We start from the raw sequence: 12,500 nt of genomic DNA, 5'->3' as shown, positions 1-12,500 counted from the left end.
CCTGAACATCTTTATTTCTGAATTTCCAAAAGATATGGAAGTGTCTGAATTCTAGATACAAGTACTAAAAGACAGTATTGTACAAAGTTTTGTCCTGACTGCTACTCACGATATTGACATGAATTTCCCCAGTGTGTTGGAGGGCACCGACACTTCCCTCGCGAACATCGGCCGCCATGCAAACATGGCTTGTGACATTTGATGACCTTCTTGCGACAGAACTTGCCCATGTAGCCAGTGTGGCACTTGCATTTGTTGGGTGAGACACACTTGCCCTTAGTTCCACACCCGGGGCTGCAGATGGCTGGAAGGTAAACATACAGTTTATACTCACTCACTCAATCTCAGACAAAACAAATAGGCCACATACCATATTCGACGTAATAAGCGCCCAGGGCGCTCTAAAAATTAGAAATAGGGGGCGCTTATTAGTATATAATTTTGGTGAAAGAGTTGAAAGATCGTAAATTTCGTGGTTTATGCTGACAGCTTGAAATGATACAAAAGAAAAGTCTGTGCGTTACACGACAGATATATTTTTCCAGAATTTAATTGCCTGTAATTAAGAGTGCATATAACTCACGAGTGCGTATTATACACGAATAAATAATTCTTGTGTACATTGATCAATCGGAAGGGGTGCTAATTGGGATTAGCAAATATCACCGTGGGCGCTTATTAGAGCAGGGCACTTATTACGTCAAATACGATACATATTATATCAGCCCTCAAATTCACGAAGGGTAAGCTTCTAACTATGACCTTCTTCATGTTCCTATAGGCCTGTGATGGGTAACTTGGGTACCCAAGTCGGGCAGGTACTGAGTAGGACCCCGGTACCAACAGGACTACCCAGACCCATGGTTAATCACATGATATTTTGTTTAATGACAATAATTATCTAGAACTCTATGGTTACACTACAAGTCTTTCTGACTTTTCATATGTTTGAATAAAGATATAACTTAAGTCAACTTCAGTGAATGCATGACCAGATTGTTCGATACATGTATCTAAATACCAAAAGAACTGCTTTAAATGAACCATAATCCCGGACTAATCTTTGCTGTACTTACGGTTCTGACATCGAGCCCCCTTGTATCCGATGGAACACTGACATCGGTTGTTGGCCACGCACTGGCCTTGGTTCTCACACGATGGGCTGCACACTGGCTTCTTAGAGGCTGCAATAGGGAGGGAGTCAGTTAGTGGCTGGATGTTTGGGTGAGTGAGTGAGTGCGTGAGTGCGTGAGTGCGTGGTGGGCACGTTTTGTTCTATAGTGTAGTCATTGTTGCAATCAGCAAAGTAGCATCTAAAATGAGGTGAGGTGAAATGGGGTTTAACGTCGTGTCCAAGATTATTGCACTTATATAGCGACGTGCATGCATGTTGTGTATCTGTGTGGCTCTGAGCCAACCATTCCTTCTTTTAGCCCCTTAATGCCGAGCGCCAGTCAGGGTAACAACAAGTACCATCTTTTAATGTCTTTTGGAATGATGCAGCCAGGGATCGAACCCCGGACCTTCCGCTCTCCTGGCGGACGTTTGCCACTAGATCACGGAGGCGGAGAGTGAGAGTTTGTTTGTGTGCATGGGTGGATGTTTTGGGAATGAGTGTGTGAATGAATGTTGTTTGGCTCAATATGACCTACCTGGCCTCCTCCGTTTCTTCTTCTTGCAACAAACAACCCCAGACGTGTAGTTCTCCTTGTACACACAGCCCGTGTTGTTTTTGGGGTGATATACATCGATTCTGCCGTGAAACAGACAGGAATGCTGGGAATATCTCATCCACCCGCACTCTCGTCCTATTCCTGCCATCTTGTTCTTTGTACACCTGTCGATACAGATGGAGTGATGTAGATACTGTTCAGATGGTCACCAAGTGTCAGCAAGAGTAACGTATATTTATTGTTGGTATTAGTTACTTCTGTAAGTTACATAAACAACAGTATGGACATGAAGGGAAGTGGATTACTACTTTCCCACAATGTCATCATGGCTCTATATGCGGCCATTTGGTAAAAAAATTGCAAAGCTCAAATAAAGGACAAACATACACAATAATAGTCAAATGTTACGAATAAAGTATTAAATGTTACTAATATAGGTCAAAATACAAAATAAACAGACACTGATTAAACCTAGAATGTTTTACAAATTGCAGCGTCATCTGGCGTTCTTTATTGTCAACGTCCCTTAGCAGTTTAGTGTCCTTTCGTGCACGCTGACGTTCTTTAGCAGTTTAGTGTCCTTTCGTGCACACTGACGTTCTTTAGTACACTTGTTCTTTCTTTTCATATGATGTCTTTTTGTAACATTTGACTATTATATTGCATACTTTTGACCTTTATTTCAACTTTTCATTTATAAACTGGCATCTGTTTGTTTTGTATTTTGACCTTTATTAGTAACGTTTAATACTTTATTCTTAACATTTGACAATAATTGCATACTTTTGTCCTTTATTTCAACTTTGTATTTTTTGACAGAATGGCCGCCCATAAGTATTTGCTGTTACACCTTGAAAGGTTAGACTAACATCTAGTCTCTGAAATGAACATATTCTACTGACAAAACAGTTGTTCAATTATAGTTATAAAATATAATAAAAAGGAGCCGAGAACGCTTTCTTCATTTTATGATACAGCAGGAATCTAGACTTGCCAAACATTACAGACTTGCATGGGCTGTATTTGGTATATCTGTATGACAGACCACTTGAAAGGTATGAGGATAACTACTGCACATCTTCTATGGTCCCCATCACTTGTTGTCACTATAGAGTCTTCAATATATGGTCAACACTCTTCGACTTATGGTCAACACTCTTCCACATATGGTCAACACTCTTCCATATATGGTCAACACACTTCCATATATGGTCAACACACTTCCATATATGGTCAACACTCAACCAAATATTGTCACCACTCTTCCATATATGGTCATCACTCAACCAAAATTGGTCACCACTCAACCAAATATGGTCACCACTCTTCCGTATATAAGGACCAACACCAGACCAAATTACACGCTAACAAACATATGGTCTCCACTCCCCCAAATATAGTCCAACTCACCAATAAATGGTCTAAGACTTTTCCTAGTGTGGTAATATTCCCATATATATAGTTATCCCACACCCATATATTGTTATCCTACACCCATATACAGTCATCATACACTTCCATATATGGTCAGCACTCACCTCTTGCACCTCCCCTTGCTGTTGGCAGCATTGTAGGCGTAGCATCCCCCAAGGTCGAATATGTCCAGCCAGGTCAACTCCTGCAGAATGGACTGGTCCTGTGGCTTGCACACCCTCCACCCATTCTGACATAGACTCTTCCCATGCTTCACATGACCTTTCCACTCCCCGGCACATGCATGAACGTCGCGGTGCATGTGCAGGCCTTCCGTGGTGCCGTCAGCGCAGCCAGAGGAATATTCTGTAGTGGAAACACAGTTACAGCACAACAGTTGACGAAACACACGTGGAGTAACATGTAACAGACTGAACTTCATGGATGCACCCACAGTTGGACCTGCTCTCTAACGACGTAGCTCACACAATTCTAGCTCACACAAAGTCCATTCTTATTCAGCCTGGAAAATGACAGTGTTTAAATGCTGTTACTGGTTCAATTGTGCAAGTAATTGAGTCATGACCGCTTAATGAGGAATGAAAGCCCAAAGAGGCACAGTTGGCAGACCTTTTCCCCTTGGCAGAATCTGAAAGCAAGGCATTGTACCATATGTTCCCAGTTATTTTCAGGTGAACAATTGCCTTGCCTTTGCATGTGTTTGTGATGGATGCCACTAGGGCTGGGATGAGTCCACATTTACTACCTTGGTAGCTGACACCCTATTACCCAGCCCTACCCACTATAAATCTCAAGAGTTGGGTACAAAATATTCTTGCAGCCCTGGAAAAAACTATTTAGATACACATATAAAACGATCTGATCATGCATACACTGAAGTTAATAGATGCATTATCCTTACTCGAACAAATAAAAGTCAGAACGAATGCTTGCACAGACAGAAAGAAATGTGAACATCAGCTACTCGTAGTGTAACCATTGAGTTTTATTGTTAATATCATTAAACAGTATCTCACGTGACTAACTACGGGTTCGGATAGTCAAGTGGGAAACCAGATCCTACTCAGGACCAACCTGACCCGAGTACCCAAGTTACCCGTCCTAGCCCTAGATGCCACTGGTGGGGCAGACCCGAGTACCCAAGTTACCCGTCCCAGCCCTAGATGCCACTGGTGGGGCAGACCTGCGTACCCAAGTTACCCGTCCTAGCCCTAGATGCCACTGGTGGGGCAGACCTGCGTACCCAAGTTACCTGTCCCAGCTCTAGATGCCACTGGTGGGGCAGACCCGAGTACCCAAGTTACCCCTCCCAACTCTAGATGCCACCGGTGGGGCAGACCGAGTATCCAAGTTACCTGTCCCAGCCCTAGATGACACCACTGGGGTAGACCCGTGTACTCAAGTTACCCGTCCCAGCCCTAGATGCCACCGGTGGGGCAGACCCGAGTACCCAAGTTACCCGTCCCAGCCCTAGATGACACCACTGGGGTAGACCCGAGTATCCAAGTTACCCGTCCCAGCCCTAGATCCCACCGGTGGGGTAGACCAAGTATCCAAGTTACCCGTCCCAGCCCTAGATGCCACCGGTGGGGTAGACCAAGTATCCAAGTTACCCGTCCCAGCCCTAGATGCCACCGGTGGGGCAGGATACGCTCACCTTATTGCCAGTACCTGGTGTCATCACTATTTGATAGTGATTTCGAAACACATGCTTATGATCTAGTTGGAATTGTACAGTGGACTGCTTTTAGCAGATTTAAATTTAGATTTCTTATTTAGATTTTTTTAGATTTCTTATGAATATGAAATAAATTCATTTCACATTTAATAGCTTTCTAAAGTATGTTAAAAAGATAATAACTTTGTTTTAACCAATGCAGCACAGGTTAGGTTTGTTTGTTGTTTAACGCCACACTCAGCAATATTCCAGCTATATGACGGCGGTCTGTAAATAATCGACTCTGGACCAGAAAATCCAGTGATTGATATCATGAGCATCAATCCACGCAACTGGGATCGATGACATGCTTCAACCAAGTCAGCGAGCCTGACCACCCAATCGCTTTAGTCACCACTTACGACAAGCATAGTCGCCTTTTACGGCAAGCATGGGTCGCTGAAGGCCTATTCTACCCAGTATCTTCACGGGTCTATGCAGCACAGGAGCTGCCACCCCTGCGTTGGTACACACGTACCTGACACCACCACGTAGGAGCTGGCCATGTCGATGCCCTCCTCATTGATGACCTCACAGGTGTACAGCCCAGTGTCAGACTTCTTGGCCAGTGTCACCAACAGGTCTCCTGAGGAGAACATCATCATCATCATCATCATCATCATCATCATCAATCATCATCACCCAAAACACAGGGACCACTACCACCGACATCATCCCCCAAAACATAGGCTTCAATGAACTGGATGAAACAACTATATGATTTAATGCCATCATCATCATCATCATCATCATCATCATCGATCGCCGTTATCATCATCATCATCATCACCATCCAAAACAAAGGGACCACTACCACCACCATCCCCGAAAAGAACCGAACTAGATGAAACAATTACATTATTTAGTGTAACAAATGTTATATTTGTGGATGCATGATTACATTAACAAAAGTTACTAAGGATTTTAATGCCTCTTCAAACAGTATTTTCATTCCATGACAGTCTGGCAGCATAACAAGGGGGAATCAACAAGAGTGACACAGGTAGAATAAACATTGACCACCTTGACACAAAATGCGTGGTGCTCACAGACCAGGCATCATTACCATATGGGATTCAAACCTACAACAAGCAGATACTGGTGTGGCTAAGGGACACAACTCCGCACAGAAAGCAGTAGTGACCCCTGGCCCCTCTAGATGTGACATAAAGTAGTTAACTCACCTGACGACAGCACAGAGATGCGTTGGTTGTTCTTTGCCATCTGGACGCCATCTTTGTACCACTGCACCCTGGGAGGAGGCATACCGGTCGCCTGACACGTGAGCAGGAAGATAAGCCCCGTGTACACGTACATCTTCTCGGGGGGCTTCACTGCAATCTTCGGACGCTTTACTGAACACACAAATAAAAACACTTCAAAGACAAAGAATCACCTTTCATACGTTTTCTTACCATTAAGTTTCTCCTTTCAATTTTTTTTGGCACATAAGTTCTCAATTAATTTAACAATTGATATTTTTTGCCTTAATGGAGGTATAAATGTCAAAAACATTGTGCATGCTTTCCGTAAATCCGCAAAACAATTCTTATAAATAAATATGTCAACAATTATATCTTTACAGAGAGCTTATTAACTCATTAAAACACACAAAATGCAGACTGAAGTACAAAATCTGTGACATTCAGCTCAATAATACAACACGAGCTCCCCCCTATCATCGGCTGATCTGGAAACAGTGGTCCATTAGTTATTTTATGGTTCATGGAAAACAAATGTTTTTGTCAGCCATTGAAATACCTCTTGCTATTTATTCATGTTCCATGTTGAAACTCAAAACACAACCGTGAAGAAGGGAGGTAACTCCTGCATGCTTGTGCGTACCTGGCATCTTGCAGCAGAGGATCCCGGTAGCCAAGCCTGGCTGGTACTGACAGGCGCGGTGGAAGTGGGCGTCCACGCAGCAGCTGGCATCGATGCGGCCGCCGCTGATGCATGAGGTTTGACCCAGGTTCTGATGGGCACACCCTCGTCCTATGCCTGCCAGGTCATCCTGGGGGGATAAAACAGTGTGAGTGAGTGAGTGAGTGGGTGGGAGGGTGGTTTGGTATGACGTTATGAGCCAACACCTTATACACTGGGCTACCCCATCAACCACCACAGAGACAGGGATGATGGTTAACAAGGAAGTGTCAAACATTGACATTTTTCTAACCCTCTGACATATCTAGACACCATCATGTGTATTTTGTTGGCTCTAAAAAGTTTGTACAAAATACCCTGATACACACCTCCTCTATAAATAAAAAAATTCAGATTCAGCATAAAACAACATTCACTCACTCACTCACTAAGTGAGTGTGTACCGTATTTATTTGTGTATAGTACACACTTTTTTTCACTATTTCTTTACTCTAAACTTGGTGGTGCGTATTATACACGAGAACTAATTGTTACCCCCTTTTCCCCAGCCATACAACCGAAGACGACCAACGGAACTTCATGACCAGAAATTATATCTATATATAGGCTCACACGAGCATTATGATGCCAATATTAACGTAGACCCATTCTCATTAAAGCGTTATCGGAGACATCCATGCATCTGGTTTCATTGCCATCCAACAGGACAAGTCAGAGTCAAACACTACATCGGTCTGCTGTGGCCTTTTCTTAATGCACACAGCCTGTTCCAGACTCAACAACATTGCATCCAAAACATTCTGTTGATCCGACCACCTCAAACACCTGGTCAACCTGTCACCTGTACACTCGTTACAGGTAAGCCAACACTCTCAGGTGCAAACAACACCGTGCGCTGACCACATGGGCTATACAGGATCACGTCGGTGTTCTGGAAATTACCGAGAATCATTAACAAATCCCAACTTCCTGCAGCTAACACATACTTCAAAGCTTGTGAATTGTACTATAGTGTTCCTAAGATACTCTAGTTTTAAAATATACTGAGAAGAAAATGTAATTTTCACCCATATGATTTCTAATCTCATGGTGGGGCACAATTACATAGCTTTAAATACAGCTTTACTTCATGATGTCCACCTGTCTTGTAAGGACAATAAACAAAATTATTATTCCTTCCAAAATTTATTTTTTGAAGTCTTTCTATTATAAAGAACAGGAAATAATTCAAACCAAATCGCTAACTGCCTCAGGTAATAAAGCTATCCAAGTCTGAAAGTCCCTCAGGTCTACATAAAACATGGGAACATATTGTTTACAAACCAGGAATACTTAACATTTCTCAATTACTTGCTTCACATATCAAATTTCATCTGTTTTATCCCGGCTTAAGCCAATTCTCTTTCAGTCATAAAGACAGGGCAACTATCCAGTGATTTCCAATCTCGGATGCCAATTTTCAAATGAGGTCATATCGTTTATCCAATGGTGATTTTCAGCGTGACTGCCTATGGCGCTTGTCATTTGGAAGAAACTTTTGTGAAACAACATCCTAGCGTAAATAATTTATTAAGACCTCTTTTGTTTTTTTCTTTAAGTTCTGCTGATTTATTGGATGATTTTTGACATTTCCATGAATCAGTTTTAACAACATCCAGTGGAGTAAATATTTAATACCATGATATATAATCCAGTTTCTCCCGGAAAAAGATCAGCTGGCATTTTGTTTGACAAAAACTAGAAATGTTAGTACAATCTTATTTCAATGTAAGTTCCAAGACAAAGGAATTATTAAGAATTTGATTATTCCACATCATTATTCCTCACCTTTATTTCACACCTTTATTCTGCATCTTTATTCCAAACCTTTATTTCACACCTTTACTCCACACCTTTATTTCACACCTTTACTCCACACCTTTATTTCACACCTTTATTCCTCACCTTTATTCCACACCTTTAATTCACACCTTTACTTCATACCTTTATTCCTCACCTTTATTCCACACCTTATTTCACACCTTTATTCCTCACCTTTACTCCACACCTTTATTCTGCATCTTTATTCCACACCTTCACTCCACACCTGTATTCCACACCTTTATTTCACACCTTTATTCCTCACCTTTATTTCACACCTTTACTCCACACCTTTACTCCACACCTTTATTCCTCACCTTTATTTCACACCTTTACTCCACACCTTTACTCTGCACCTTTACTCCACACCTTTACTCCACACCTTTATTCCTCACCTTTATTCCACACCTTTACTCCACACCTTTATTTCACACCTTTATTCCTCACCTTTAATCCACACCTTTATTCTGCATCTTTATTCAACACCTTTACTCCACACCTTTATTCCACACCTTCACTCCACACCTGTATTCCACACCTTTATTTCACACCTTTATTCCTCACTTTTGTTCCACACCTTTATTCCTCACTTTTCTTCCACACCTTTACTCCACACCTTTGTTCCACCATCTGACTCACCTGCTCCAGGTCATCTCTGCACTCTCTGCACCTCCCCCCATCTTGTGCTGCATTGAAGGCGTAACACCCGCCCACTGACATGGCGTCCCTCCACGAAATGTTCCTGAGGATGTCCCCATCATACCAGGAACACACCCTCCAGCCGGGCGCACACAACGAGCTGCTGTTCTGGATGTGGCCGTTCCAGCGCCCCATACATGCAGACACCCGCTTGTGTCGTCGCAGTCCTTCACCACTTCCATCTATACATCCTGACCCTACAAACACAACATGAGTTGGGTCAGTGAGTGAGTTTTCAACCATTCCAGTTTGGGAAACCAACAATCTCATTAAAATCAGAGCTTAGTTCTCGCTACCGCTAAACAAAGATCTGAAGACATCCCATTAAGGGTCACGTCAGAACGACCTTTCATCAGACCAATCAGTGCGTCGCTTACCAGATTATGAAAGTGACAGTCGGAATGTAATTTCTTTTCATGCAATCTTGAAAACTTTAACATGGGGTATTCCGAACGATAGTTACGGATTTAACGACTGAATCTTTACAATCTAGGCCATCGATTAGCCATTCCAGAATGTTTTTTTTGTTCAGCTTTCAAATTTGTAATCGAGAATTTGTCAAAATATGTTTCGAAGCATAGTCGCCAGTTTGAAATTTGTGCCGTAAAGCACGAGAAAGCTGCGTTCTGATTGGTCATTCCATTGATCTGTCAAAGTTTGGCCAAGGTCAGTATGACGTGACCCGTAATGGGATGTCCTCAGATCTTTGTTTAGCGGTAGCAAGAACTAAGACCTGATTTTAATGAGATTGGGGAACCAAAAGAAGAGGCTTCACATATTGAACCATTTTAGGAGTTAAACCCAGGACAAACAAGTCAATGCTTCAGTTATTCCCTAGGCTAATGAGTTTTAGGGTGTTCAGGACTGGTGAAAGAACCTCCTCATGTTCTCACAACTGCTCTGATAATGATAGAAGACAAGCATCAACACCTTTATTTCACGCCTTTATTCCCCATCTTTATTCTGCAACTTTACTCTGTACCTTTACTCCACATCTATATTCCACACCTCCTGGATATATCCATGGTGTTCAGGAATATGCCCTGGGCCCTTTTTCCACAAAGTGATCTTAGCGCTAAGATGATCATACCTCCCATACTTTAACATAGACTCACAACAATCGTAGCGTTAAGATTGCTTTTTTGAATGGGGTACAGATCAGTTTATTTTGAACTTCCTGTTCAACTTGAGAGTGTACAATATGGCTTGTATTACTGTTGCTCTTACATAATCATTTCTGATAAACAATAAACATTTTAAATTGTTAAGATTAAATCATCAATGCACAATTGTTAAAATGAACTTTGGAACAGCATAATTTATATGCAGCTGGAAGTTCTTCACGGTGAAGTACCAAATAACATGATGTAATACTTGTGTGAAAATGGTTTTACATTGATTAATCATCATCCTCACTCTGACTTGTTACTGACAAGGAGAAGCTGCCAATCTGAGTGAGTGAGTGAGTGAGTGAGTGAGTGAGTGAGTGAGTGGATCGGTGAGACAGCTGGATTTAACACCATGTACTACTTCAATACTGGCATTCAAAACTCCGGACATGAACAATATTTCCCACAAAACCTTCAACCTTCGTTGTTACATACTGTTATCATTCCTACACGTGGACTCTGATTCTGTTTAAACTCAGATTTTCCTATATCATCTCCCCGAAACACAAGGATCCGAAACTAGACATAAACAATGACTATTAAACTGATGCGTAACATTCTCAACATTTAAGATGGCGGCGGACGGTTGAAGCAGGCACCTTCATATCCCTTCCGTCCAGACCATAAAGTTAACATCACATTCAATCGTAAATCTTTTGCTGGTAGATCAAAACACCCTACAATCAATTCAAGCTAATGATGCAGCTGCCTTGATGAAAGAAAACCAAGTGACGAGGATGAGTGGTAAAACCCTTTAATATCTGTCGGCAGATAAGTGTGGGTGATTACCATCCTTCTATTGGCCATCAGTATTTTATAGCTTGTTCCTGACTAATTCCTCTTCAAATTAACAGTAACGACCTGGCCACGACGGACGACTCCCCAACAGCCCCCTACCTGGACGACTCCCCAATCCTGGCTAGTTTTTAATAAACTGTCTAATACTCCATTACGAAAAATTTATGTGTGCTTCCAACAGGGATAAGCTAACTGATCGGCCATTATGGTCGACTCAGTAGCCGGTGAAGAAATCCCTATCGATATAATGTGGTTCTGTGAGGCTTCTAAGTACATTTAACTGGCTCTCAACCACCTCCTTAGGGGGCAGTCCTAGATTGATGATATTTAATCCCTTCTTGAAAAAACCAATTAGGTCTTCAGACAGGGTGTTTTTCATGATTGACTGATTGCGAGGGTGATGCTGTGGAGGCCGGGTGCGTCACCTCGTGGGGGAGTTTCATCATGTAGGAGTAGGATATCTCACCTCTGCTACCTGTCTGTGGGTGTCCGTAGTGCCCACTATCTGACGACACTGTTAATGAAAGGGAGGTAATTTGTCATGTGTCATCCGATGCTGATACAATATCATAGCCTGTCAGCCATCTTGGCCCAGTTGGATGTCATCAACGTATTTATGTTTCAGGGCAGGACTTGAAAGAATATGGAATTATTGACTAAAGATACAAATTATTAGACTGGGAAATAGATTTGGCATATCCACATACAATACACACTGGCCAGCTAATCCTCAATCACCAGGTTCATTGTGTATTAACACAAGTATGCTGGAACGCAGCAACACAACCCCTGACAGGAAGTCCATATCGTTCAAAGAATATTTATGTCTACTACTCTTTTAAACGTAGTATATTTGTAATTTTAACAGTGGCTAAAATTGCGTACAATCGCCAGCAATTGAAGGAATAATGTAAATCCTGCTGGGGTCCATGTAGGTTTGTAAGTCCCCATGGTCCCCAGTATGGTGATCTACCTTCAGTTGATCGTGATCTATAGCCCTTTTTATATCGTGTTGTTATACATAGTGATATCTTTTTTATGGTTATATACTAGTTTTGACTATTAATCTGTGATATGCTAGTTATTTTACTGTCCTGTGTTGACAGACTTTTATTGTTTGAATGCATATATTATGTCTAACATTTGAAAGTCACGATATGGCTGAGATACTGCCTATGTAACTTTAAATATTAACTCACTCACTCACTCACCCATTCAGCAACACGACAGGGTCATGCTATGCTCATGCAAGAGTAATGGATGGCT

The 12,500-nt window shown here is 42.0% G+C and overlaps 1 protein-coding gene across 4 annotated transcripts in view; it reads right to left on the bottom strand.

Moving 5' to 3' along the window:
• LOC124113419 (hemicentin-1-like) overlaps positions 1-12,500 on the bottom strand; it is a 114,190-nt gene that overhangs the window by 5,460 nt on the left and 96,230 nt on the right. For all 4 annotated transcript variants that reach the window (XM_046473763.2, XM_046473761.2, XM_046473764.2 and 1 more), the window contains 8 exons: positions 9,208-9,464; positions 6,670-6,838; positions 6,009-6,179; positions 5,303-5,410; positions 3,212-3,452; positions 1,653-1,837; positions 1,077-1,184; positions 110-304 (listed from right to left, as the gene is read on the bottom strand). In XM_046473763.2, the coding sequence (XP_046329719.1) occupies positions 110-304; positions 1,077-1,184; positions 1,653-1,837; positions 3,212-3,452; positions 5,303-5,410; positions 6,009-6,179; positions 6,670-6,838; positions 9,208-9,464 (1,434 nt within the window). The remainder of the gene's footprint in view (positions 1-109; positions 305-1,076; positions 1,185-1,652; positions 1,838-3,211; positions 3,453-5,302; positions 5,411-6,008; positions 6,180-6,669; positions 6,839-9,207; positions 9,465-12,500) is intronic.

This window comes from Haliotis rufescens, unplaced genomic scaffold, assembly GCF_023055435.1.
Source record: "Haliotis rufescens isolate VD_foot unplaced genomic scaffold, xgHalRufe1.0.p SCAF_27, whole genome shotgun sequence".
Classification (NCBI taxonomy): Eukaryota; Metazoa; Mollusca; class Gastropoda; order Lepetellida; family Haliotidae; genus Haliotis; species Haliotis rufescens.
The sequence above is the reverse complement of the archived record's forward strand: the minus strand, read 5'-3'. Positions and strand labels throughout refer to the sequence as shown.